At 36.5% G+C, this 12,278-nt stretch overlaps 2 protein-coding genes across 3 annotated transcripts; one reads left to right on the forward strand and one right to left on the reverse strand.

The window, feature by feature from the left end:
- The first annotated feature begins 563 nt into the window (after positions 1-563).
- On the forward strand, positions 564-1,924 carry LOC114176160 (caffeoylshikimate esterase). The gene has a single exon (XM_028061102.1). It carries the CDS (start codon positions 688-690, stop codon positions 1,666-1,668), a length of 981 nt encoding a protein of 326 aa, XP_027916903.1. The 5' UTR covers positions 564-687; the 3' UTR covers positions 1,669-1,924.
- A 1,217-nt stretch (positions 1,925-3,141) lies between these two features.
- On the reverse strand, positions 3,142-11,864 carry LOC114178272 (helicase-like transcription factor CHR28). 2 transcript variants are annotated; one of them, XM_028064088.1, is made up of 12 exons: positions 11,240-11,864; positions 9,923-10,001; positions 9,363-9,746; positions 8,141-9,201; positions 7,969-8,040; positions 7,353-7,430; positions 6,378-7,260; positions 5,860-5,990; positions 5,500-5,721; positions 4,450-5,076; positions 4,131-4,340; positions 3,142-3,612 (listed from the first exon to the last, which is right to left on the reverse strand). In XM_028064088.1, exons 1-12 carry the CDS (start codon positions 11,366-11,368, stop codon positions 3,508-3,510), a joined length of 3,981 nt encoding a protein of 1,326 aa, XP_027919889.1. In that variant the 5' UTR covers positions 11,369-11,864; the 3' UTR covers positions 3,142-3,507. The 2 variants fall into 2 exon arrangements, with proteins under 2 accessions (XP_027919889.1, XP_027919888.1); XM_028064087.1 differs by having other exon boundaries at positions 9,312-9,746; positions 11,240-11,861.
- Positions 11,865-12,278: the final 414 nt, after the last annotated feature.

Consider the following 12,278-nt stretch of genomic DNA (forward strand, 5'->3'; position numbering starts at 1 on the left):
GATATTTTGACACGTTTTAAGTTTATTTGATACTATTTGTATTGCTTTTCACCTTTTTCTTATAAGAAATAAAAAAAAATCACTTTTTTATAACTATTTTATCTTGTAATGTGATGTTCTATAAATATAATATAGGTTTAATTATTTTTCTTTTATTTATTTAAAAATACGAAGTTAGTCCTCTCATTCTTTCTAATCTCAGGTCTCAATTTTTAAGAAATTAAAATAATTTAATTTTTTTGTTATATCTTTTTAGGTGGATCAAGTGCTTTTTTATTAAAATTGACATTAAAATTATGTAAATTACACTAACAAAACAAATTATTTTTATTAATAATTTTAATTTTAATAAAAAATCTTTGATTTATTTTAAAAAATTAAAAGAATATCAAATGACATTATTTTTTTCAAAATTTAAAATCAAATTGAAATTAAAAAAAAAAAAGGAACAATATTATTGGACAAAATAAAATAAAATAAATCAATCCTATAATAAATGTCAAATATCGTTACTCATCAAACCTATAATAAATGTCCAAGTATCATTACTCTTTATGAAGTAGACTTAAGAATTGTGAGGTGCAAGAAGTTAAAAAGGGTTAAGCACTAAAGCACAAGTCTTTGACAACAAATAAGTAATCCAAAGCAGTTTGGAGACTTCACTCATAATTGTGTGAGAAGAGAAGAATGGGAGAAGAAGAGGAAAAGCTTGTGCAATCCTACCCTCACTATTGGGGCTTCACCCCAGAACAAGACTACTACAACCACCAAGGAATCAGAGGCACCAAATCGGAGTTCAGGACGGCGCGTGGCCTCAAGCTCTTCACAAGGTCATGGCTCCCAAACCCCACCATCACCCCACGCGCCGTCGTCTTCATGGTCCACGGCTACGGCAACGACATCTCCTGGACCTTCCAAGCGACCCCCATCTTCCTGGCCCAATCGGGATTCGCCTGCTTCGCCGTCGACCTCCAAGGCCACGGCCACTCCGAAGGCCTCAAAGCCTTCGTCCCCTCCGTAAACCTCGTCGCACACGATTGCCTCTCCTTCTTCAACTCCATCAAACAACAAAACCCCCAATTCCAAAACCTCCCCTCTTTCCTCTTCGGCGAGTCCATGGGCGCCGCCATCTGCCTCCTCATCCACTTCCTCTCCCCAGAACCCTTCAACGGCGCCGTTTTAGTCGCCCCCATGTGCAAAATCTCCGACGCCGTCAGACCCAGATGGCCCATTCCCCAGATCCTCACTTTCCTCGCCAGATTCTTCCCCACTCTCCCCATCGTCCCCACCCCCGATCTCCTCTTCAAGTCCGTCAAGGTTCCCCGCAAGAAACTCATCGCCAACATGAACCCTTTGAGGTATCGCGGCAAGCCCAGGTTGGGCACCGTCGTCGAACTTTTAAGAGTCACCGACTTCCTCAATCGGAGCCTCTCTGATGTCAACCTTCCTTTCATTGTCTTGCACGGCAGCGCCGACGCTGTCACCGACCCTGATGTCAGTAGGGAGCTTTACCGCGAAGCCAGGACCCTCGATAAGACCATCAAGGTCTACGACGGCATGATGCATTCCTTGCTCTTCGGAGAGACCGATGAAAATGTTGAGATTGTCAGAAACGATGTTCTGTCCTGGCTGCTCGCTAGGTCTGGTGGGGAAACAAGACTTCAATGATGATGAAGGTTTCATTTCAAGGTTCCGTTTTGTTATCTGTGATTGTGCATTGGTTTCTTTTTCTCCCAAACGAAACAAAATTATGTACAGAATTCATGGCACTGACAACAAGGATGTATTCCGAATGTGAACTGTACTCTCCATTTCATCCATCAATTCTAATTTATGAATGTGAATGCAAGAAATTTGTTCCCTTCACCAAATGTTTAAAAGTTTCTGTATGGGCAAATCATAAACAAAAGTCTGGTTTTTGTTATTAGTGGCTCTGATACATAGCTAACCTTACCAGTAGTTTTCTGAAAACAAAAAAAAAAATTTAAACATTTAAAGGTAATGCCATGTGACACATGTATATGAAGCAAACTTTGACTTTCGGTATTTTATTATGATTTTTTATTTAAATGGTAATAATTTGAGAATTTTAGGATGTAAAACAATTTATTAAAGTAACCAATTTAGGTTAATACTTTTATAGATACTTAAATTGGGGTTTTCTTATTTATATCATACAATTTACAATTATAATTTATTATGTGTTCATATAAATGTAATTTTTAATTAAGGATTTTTCAATTATTAATATAACTTTTCACGAAGAAACAAATCACAAAATGGGAAGCATAGTTGTAGTAAAATAATCCATTTATTCAATTACTTTTTATAGATTAATGTTGCTTATGCATATACATCATATTATTTATGATAAATACATGTACCTTTATTTAATCCTCGAGTCGACCCTTTTGATTGCAGCATGTTGCAGCTCTGCAAGATGGCAGCCAAAGAAACTCAGACTTTTAGTATTGTTTGGTTAATTTGGTTTGTTTAGGATTAGAGAGTTCTTAGAACTAACTAAGGGAGAACTTTTAAAAACATAACCGTTCTTCTTCAAAAACTACTCTACAAATTCACCAAAACGGAAGGATGCTAGTTTTATATGTGAAGAAAACCAAAAATGGTAACTAATTTTGTTTTACTTTTTCGTTTTTGTTTATATCAACAGATTTTCAAATCTGCACTAGTTTTGTTTATTCTTTAACATTTATGATGTCAAATTAATTATACGAAACTCCACTAACCAGAAAAATTAGATCAACATGATCATTTGACAAAACATAGCTTTACAAAAACCACTCAGATTATTCAGTAAATTTCCAGTTCCAGGTAATCGTAAAGTGTACATGGAGCAAGACATGTATTATGGATTAAATTTAAATACATGTGCCCATAGAGTTTTTTCTTCTATTGTTACGAATGCACATTCCAACACAGTTTTGAATGGATTCTCTGTTATCGACTCAAAATTAATAGAAACAAAAATATTTATAAACACCACAACTTATTTTAATCACTATGTTTTAATTGTGTAGATTATAATAATTTCTAATCAATAAAGACGGTGTTTTAATACTACTCTTGAATTTAAAATTACACTTAGTATCGAGTATAACCTTAGACATTGGACTCACAAACTGGAGTGAAAATTTCTATATAATTTACAAGGAAAAGAAACAATCCATGAAATCTTTCTATGTTGCTATATATATATGCTTCTGCTCTCTACATCCTACGAAGATGCGAGATTTAACTAAAATTTCCAGTTCAAAGAATGAAATATCTCATTCTAAACATAAACATTTCATATAATCTTCAAGTCATGCGTTAATACCGACCTCGTTACTACTTCAATCCAATCCTTTGTTAGAAAATGTGTTGTTTCTGGTTTCTTCAGCAGTCAGCAGAAAGAAACCGAAGATGATACCATCCACCCACCCCACCCCAGGTAAAAAATCACTAATCCAAAAAATGTTGACTATATCTGTAAATATGTACGTCTAATCACATCATGAACAAATATTTTAAATCATCCACAGTGAGTCGACTCTGACGATCACCACTTCCATCCTCCCCAAAGGCAGATGCAACCATCGTTCTCTTCTTTTGCTGCAACAACATGTCAGACATTTTTCGTATGAGCAATCACTACATTTTACACTTTCTTCATAACACTGTAATCTAATTGTTGTGCAATGAATAAGCATTTTATGCCTAGTAAATCAGGACACATAAACAAAAACAGTTGTCAGACGGCATGTCACATGACTCAAAGATATGCCAAGATAGACTGGCTTCAACTAAGAATCGTAGTTAGGCAAAAGACAACACATTATTCAGCTCAAATAATTATTATTCACACACATGATATATTTTAAGCATTTCAACCCAAAAAACCAAAAAAAAAAAAGGGTAGGCGTCATTGACTGACTGTTCAGAAGCATTCTGATCTCCTGCCAGGAACATCATTTAAAACACTAACTTCCCCCCACAACAAATCATTCTAGCTTAAAAAACTAACCTTATAAACACAATTTCACTTAGGTGCTAACTAGAACAGTATAAACCAGATCATAGAACACAACGCAGAATTACTAAAAGCAACGTACTATGGCACAAAAAATTACCTGCAGAGCTAAAATTCGATCTTCAACTGTATCTTTCACAGTTAATCTCAAGACAGTCACAGGACGAGTTTGCCCAATTCGATGTGCTCTATCTATTGCTTGGTCTTCAGTTGTAGGATTCCACCATAAATCTAGCATAAGAACATGGCAAGCTACCACCATGTTTAGACCAAGACTGGCAGCCTTCAAAGACATAATTATAACTGATACCTACAACGCAACACGTCAAACCTTATCATTCAATATATCTGGCTGCCATATTATGGCGTGGGAACAAGAAATTCAATCATGACTTTAACGGATCTGCAACTTGACTAACCTCGGGAAGAGTGTTAAAATCTTTAACAGCTTTATCTCTTGAAACAACTGACATTGTTCCATCAAGCCTTCTATAATTAATCGAAGATTTCTTGAGACACGCTTCAAGCAAATCTAGCATCCTCGTCCACTGAGAAAACACTATAGCTTTCTCCCCTACGACAGTAACTGAATCACTATGGTATCTATTCTCATCAGACAAATTTTGACACTCATGAGAATTTAATGAGGATTTCCCATTGTCAGCATCCGAGGGGTTCCCAGGGCAATCATTATCTTCACTCAAAGTGCTATTCCCAGAAGTGCTTTTTGATGTATAGGACTGTGGCTTACGCAGTGATTTCAAAACCTCAAGTGCAGCCTTTATTTTTGAAGATTCATATGGCTGACTTTGAGACCAAGGCTCAAATTCTTCCACTTCAGAAGCAGGGCAACCAGGTGAATTATCACAACCCTGGTCAGAAAGACAACTGTTCAGAGTGGCTTTTGAGAATACCCTAGATGTGCTCAGTCGAATTTTGCAATTTGCAGCAGGGCACTGGTTGTCATCACCAGTAAGATGTTCACATATGCATTGGTTACAGAAAACATGGCCACAAACTGAAACAAACGCATCTTCCGGAGGATCCTGTCCAGAAAACAAGTATTAGGAAAGACACGTCCGAGGAGTTGGGGAGGACATATACTGTGGCAAAAAATATACTTAATGTGGATGATACACGCATGCAACAATAATACAAGTCCTTTAACCTCAAGTCAAGAGCAAGGATGATAAAAATAATTCCCAATCACCCTTCCCCTCTTTCTGCAAGGAAATTAGTTATACGATTAAACAAAACCTTTTCCACTCCATTCACTTTTACTTCACTCGAGTTTACTTTTAAAGCTGCTCTAACCCCTTCCAAGCACAATCTATAAGTCTACGACCCTAACAACTAATATACAACTACAGCTAACCAGTTTAGATTCAAGCAAACAAATAACCAGTACACACAGATGTGCAGTCAGACAAATCCAAATTTTTAAATACCAAAGGATGGTCAATACATACATTACAAATGCTACAGAGGGCCAAAGAAGCCTCTAAACATTGCAGAAGAGAGATTTGTTTTTCCTGAGGAAGTGTCTTTGCCATCTCAACCGAATATCTCCATAGAGAGTTTGAATTGTATCGCTTGACAAGCAAAGGGTGATCACAAGCTTGTCTAAGGCGCAGGAGCATCAGCAAAATGTTGACATAATTTTGCTTGACAGTTCCAGCATCAGCATATTCCTGACATGACATCACATCACACACATGTAAATAGTGGATTTCAAATATGGCTTACCAAGATTTGGGTTGGAAAAAAGGCTCAACTAAACAAAATATTGCAAGTCACATAAAGATTACCATCTAAAGGAAAGACCATACCTGGAACTGTGCACGTGAATCAGCCTCTAGTTTGTAATAGAAATCACGTTCCTCAGTTGAAAAATCAACCTTTTTCAGCTCTATATATTTAGGTGGCAAGGAAATAATAGGTTCCCCGTCAAGAAGTGTACCTGAAGAAAAATAGTACCGCATGGTTACGCTGGCAAATTTGAAATCAGAACAACTACTGATTGCTTAGAGGAATGAGCTCACGAACAATGCACTGGCTACTAACAAGACAGGAAAGGGAAACTATAAAATGAAAAATTATCTAATTCTATCCAATGCCTAAAATTATATCCATGTAATAAAGCATACAAAATTGAAATGATAATTTTATATCTTGAGAAAAAGGAAATGGATATATAATTTCGAAAAAAACTGTATACACAAAATCTGATAATCAACTTTATTAATTGTTATGGTTGAATAAGATGGCAAACTAGGAAATAACTAATAATTATAGCCTACTCTTTTGTTGACGCAAACTTCATGCATTCAAATTAATCAAATCTCACCTTTGGTTCGGCGTAACATTATAGTCTTCAAGACAGCTTGTAGCTTTCTATATCCGTTTGCTGGATTTCTGCTTATTGGATTCTTAATTTTAGAACAAAATGATATATAGACATCATAAGGGTCATATCGTAGAAATCTGAAGTAACTGTAGAGATCATCAATTGCATTCTGGATAGGAGTCCCCGACAAACACCATCTTCGCTTTGCACGAAGACCCCAACAGGCCCTTGCAACTTGAGTTTTGTGATTCTTTATACTTTGTGCCTCATCCAAGACAACCCTAAACCATGCCACCTTTGCAAGCGGGCGAGCATTAGTTTCAAGAACTGTTCCATCTGATCTCTTCTTGCCATTTTTACTAGAATTAGAGGGACTTTTTCTTTTCCTACTCGGTACAGCATGATCTTCAACATTTCCTTTTTCCTCATCATCTTTGTCAGCTGAAGGCTGCTTAGGAACCTCCATGCTGACAATGGAATAAGTTGTTAGAACAACATCATACTTTGCAACCTCATAAGGATCTTTTGTCCGATTGCTTCCATGGTATACTAGCACAGAGAGATTTGTTTGGCTAGTTACTTTGCTACGCAACTCCTCTGCCCATTGACGTAGGACACTAGTGGGACAAACAATAAGGGTCCCGGCAGATGGCCTTCCCTTTGCTTGGTTTAGCAAATTCATACTCTTCATTGGATTTCTATTCGACTTATCCTCACAAATATTGGATTCTTCCTTTACTCTACCGTTCTGAGGAAGCACATCATCATCCACATCCAGATTCAGAGAATCCAATTCACTTTTGTGGGCATTGGTGCCCCCATTAAGTAATGGAGGTCTTTCCTTTAATATTAATGCTATAGTTGATACTGTTTTTCCAAGTCCCTACAAGAAAAAAGACTTTAACTCACTAAGGCTAAGAAAATCACATCTAATCAATTACTTATAATCTCATATTAATAATGCAGACAACTAACCTGATCATCTGCAAGAATTCCTCCTGAGCAATATAAACTTGATGCTTCCTTTTGAACCATCCATGATAAAGCAATTCTCTAACCAGGACAACCACAATTAGTTGGAATCTTCAATGTCCCAATTATATATACAAAGCAAGTTATCAGAACATCTCAGGAAAAATAGGATTGAGTTTACAAAGGATCGAGTTGGCAATCAGAATTAGACACATGAAGAGTGAACAGGAGTTCTTGTCCTGTATGATCCAACAAGACATAATTTTCAAAGAATACACACTTTTTCTAGTAAAAATGAGTGACAAGGCATCACTACGTTGTTTGTCACATGAATCTATGATTTCTAGTCTCAACAATCTTATCCCTGAGGAAAGTTGAATTCTTTTTATTGTCAGAGGAAATAATTATTAGAACAATTTGTCAAGGAAATGAACCAAAATACATGACAGTGAACTTTAGGATAATGGTGCCTTTGACATTTCACATCTTTAAAGACAATGAGAAGGTGTTCAAGTGTGAGTGCGTGACATACGATAACTACTGATATGATTCATTCATTCATTCACTGAATAAGTCATAGAAGTTATCTATTTCTAAAATATTGGAAAAGAAAAGTAACCTGATGCCTTAAAAGAGGAACTGCCAACAACCCTTCTGGTAGACTAACTTCTGACTTTGGCTGAGATAGATCCTACAATAAACCACTGAAGAGTTAAGTGCAGTGGCAGAAGAATATTTTCATATCTGCCAACAGATACAAAGGATAAAAACCATAAAATAAAGAAGTCAACCTGCAATGCAACCCTTAATATATTACGCTCATCACATGCCTTCAGCCTAGTACTTCCAACCATGTAAGACTGAGAATCAGCATATCTAGCAGATTGAGAAATGTTAGAGGAATTCCCAATGATTGTAGATCGACTTGTCGGAGCAGGATGACTGATGTCTTCAATAATGCAAACATCAGGGTCTTCCTCGACAATGAAATTCTGAATTTTTCCTTTTGAAAGATGAGAGTCAGCAAGTTTATGTCGAACCCCTCCTTCTCTCTTAACACAACCAAACTGTTTCTCACTGGTAATTAGTGCCTGGGCATGGGGCCAAGATATATTTGCAGCTTGTAAATTCAAATTGTCCACATTTTCTTGAAAACTAGCAATTCTACCATTGCTATCTTGATATTGATTGGATATCCCAGATATAACTGCATAATTATCCTCATTCTCATAAAATTGGTAAGCCTGAGACCCTACAGAAGAAAAAATACCAGGTGTTTGTCTCACGGATTGATCTACATTGAACTTAGCATCCTGGTAATGGTCTCCATATGGTACGTATGAATCACAAGCTGAAAGAGACAGTGATGGCAGGTCATCAAAATTAACTTTCCTAGAATGAAAAGATGGATAAACATTATCAGTCAAATCTTGAAAAGACGTCCACCCAGTAGTGTTTGAGGGCATGCCACTGTTCATACATGTAATATCAGCATTTAACTCCACACTTTTGGCCTTCATGTTATTCATCATTTCGTCATTTGGCAATTGAGAGCAAAAACCATTTGGCAAACTACCAAGAGAAGAGTCAGCAACAAAGGGTCCACTATGCATTCCCTCGTAATAAGTTGAAGATCCATGGTAGTCAATGAAATCACTGGAACCATGGGAACCTTGACCAATAGTAGAATCAGGTGAAGTTGCAACATGTAAAAATCTATCAGCATCCATAAATGCTTCAAAAGATGTACACGAATCATTTTCCTGTTGCCCAGAAACTCCTCCAGTGGTGTCTTCAACATAACCTTCGATATTTATATCATCATTGTCAACGATAGAACTGATTGAAGTATCTACAAGTAAAAAATAGAATCAGATTGTTGCCCAATTTTCAAATATACAATGGTCTAAAGTAAAATTTTGAGATTCTTCACAACCGTATCCAAGTGAAGATTTCACATACTTTCAAATTCAACATCCTCTCGGAAATGCTTGAATTGGATCTCATTTTCACCTTTCCACTGACTTGGATTCAAATTATCTCCATAAATTGATATATTTCTTGACTGTGCCTCAGGGAAACTTGATTCCACACTGCAAGCAGGTACCTCGTGTTTAGAGACTCTGTTCCTCTCGATGCAGAAAACTTCATCACTTTCACCTGGGGAGAGGGAGTTACTGAGATTACCAGGAAATGCATTTGGAGAGGAGCAAGCCTGAGATTGAGGTCCCTCGTTTTCAAGTTCAATATCAAGCCAAGAATTTGCTACAGAATCAGATACACCAACTGAACCTCTGACACCAGAATCTGAGGCATCTGAGCAGAACGGAGAACAACTCGTGACTGAATCTGCAAAGCCCAACCTAGAAAATTGTTGTTCTTCCAACACTTGAGACCCTAATGAAAATGAAAAGGAATGAATCCAAAGCAAGACATAATATCAGGAATTTGATTTTACATCCATGATTCATAATTAACTCAAGAACCATAATGTCCAGTTCTCCTCATTGACAGCCAATTGCAACAAAAATAAATAAGTCATATAACACGAAAAAACATAGATATCTACATACCATTTTGTATCTGAAATGAGTCATGAGTTCCAGATTCACTGGGTGAAGCATTTTTTGAAGAAGAATCATCGGGAAAATTCTGGTAGGACATTAACATAAAAAGGTATAAGGATAATATCAAACATGCAAAGGCAAGGAGGCAACTGAAAAAATTAGATGACTGTTTCAATTTTGTTTTCAAGTAAAAAGCTTGAAATGCAAAATATGCCCAGTTACTTTTGTGTATATATATAGTGACAGACAACACAGCTTCATCAAATTCCAAGCAGAACGCCAAACTTCTATCTTTATCTTCATTAGAACTAAAACACAACCCCACTCCTCAATATGAAAACAACAACAACAAAGCCTTATCCCACTAAGTGAAGTCAGTTATATGAATCACACTATCAGAAAAACAGCATAGCAACACAGTAACAAAACTAAATACCCTTCATTGTTTTAGTAAGAAATTTAAAAAATGAAAGCCTTAAAATAATTTACAACTCTTTATCTTATTAACAGAACAATACAGAAGAAATATGCCTTAGTATCCAAAATGTCGAACTTAACAGCATAACATATGCATGACCCCCAAGTCCAAGACAAAATGACACATTTTTCACTAGCAACGATAATTCCATTGGTTAGTTATCATTTTTAAAATGTAAGAAAGGGTTTTTCGGAGGATTGGAGGGCAGACCTTCACACTTTAAGTGGAACTAAGTGACGCAGGCACAGATGACACGTCACTGGCATTTCCCATTGTCAAGTGAATATGAATTCAAGATACAGAAGAAATGAACTTCAAAAACTAAATAAATAATAACGTGTGCTAGAAATTTTTTTCTAAGAATCACTTCAAAGCTACTTACCACACTCCTTGCATGAATTGACCTTCCGTTTTTTTCTTTTACAAAAATCATTCCTAGGCACACAAATCCCATGTTTTTCGAGCACAAATTTGTCATGTTAATAACCATGCCATAAACTTCTTACTTTCGATGAACTAGAGAATAAATAATCAAATACAGTGTCAAATTAAACAATAGTTACCTAAAGAAAATTAATTATTACTGGTTAAACAAATTTAAACAACAAGCCTTCCAGTTCTGAGCAGATTACATCATCAATTCAACAAAGTAAAATAAATAAATCTTCTGAGATCGAATGACAGAAATGACTTTGTCACTGCACAGAAGCTTCAACTCTTCTATCACAGGATACTTCGTTTGTCATGATTCAATAACTAATTCGGTTTTCACAGTAACCTCACTCACACAGTCACGCACACACAGCACAGCATTCTCTGTTCCGCAAGAGGAAAAAAAACCCTACCTCCAGAAAATCACAATTATCGTCTTCATCAAGAACCTTCTGAACGGTGTTCATATCTATATAAAACATGTCACCGTCGTCATCATCACCATCGAACAGTTTCGAAAAGTCCACAACATCATCCGCCATGACACCGCCGCAAAAACCCTAATCCCGGTTCCTCAAACTGCGAAAAAAGCCACGCTCAACCACACGCAAAACCTCCTCCCCAAATCGCATAGCGGAGAATTCAGAGAAATAAAGTGTGAAATCGACGAAAGATTGCGGAGTCAGCTATGGATGGTTCGGTTTCTTCGAAGCTTCGACTTTTCGTCCCAATTTAGGAGCCAAGAGTCAGAAAAAGGCAAATCAAAAAAAAAATGGAGAGAGAATGGTAAAACGTGAAGAATGCCTGTGTGCGCAGTTTAAATACCGTTTGGGTTCGTTACGGAAGAGAGTGTGCGCATGTTAAGAAACCTTAACCTTATCATTGGTCTGTTCTCTTGATTTTCTATTCCTTATTCATACTGCAACTTCACTGTTGTTGACTAGAGACAAGTACCCAGATACCCTCACGCGTTGCATGAGCGTGTTCTCCTGTCAAACATAAATATAAAACATAACATATCTTCGGAAATTCATTGTTTTTTCATAGGAAGTTACATAGATCACGCAAATGAGTGAAAGTGAAAGGATAGGGTTAAGGAAGGGATTCATCACGGGTGTGTATGCTATTACCTACTAGTCAAAAGGAGAGAAAAAAAAAAGTGGTGTTTGGTTAATTGCTTAATTTGAACAAGTTGGTGTGGTGGTCCAATGTTTTGTATCATTTTATATTATGATAAATGTGATTCTTTTCATTCATTTTTTGTTGGCCTTGAGTCAGATTAGCACCTCCTTTATTCTCCTACTTCACCTTTTACACATTTCCAAGGGTCATCACAAAATTAAATTTTTCGTATGATCAATTTTGGGTTGAGAAAATAATATATTATCATGTGCTAAAGTGTTAGTGTGATTTCTTGGTATTTGCTTCTGAATTGCGCAACCTTAAGAGACT

Source organism: Vigna unguiculata, chromosome 3, assembly GCF_004118075.2.
Source record: "Vigna unguiculata cultivar IT97K-499-35 chromosome 3, ASM411807v1, whole genome shotgun sequence".
Taxonomy (NCBI): Eukaryota; Viridiplantae; Streptophyta; class Magnoliopsida; order Fabales; family Fabaceae; genus Vigna; species Vigna unguiculata.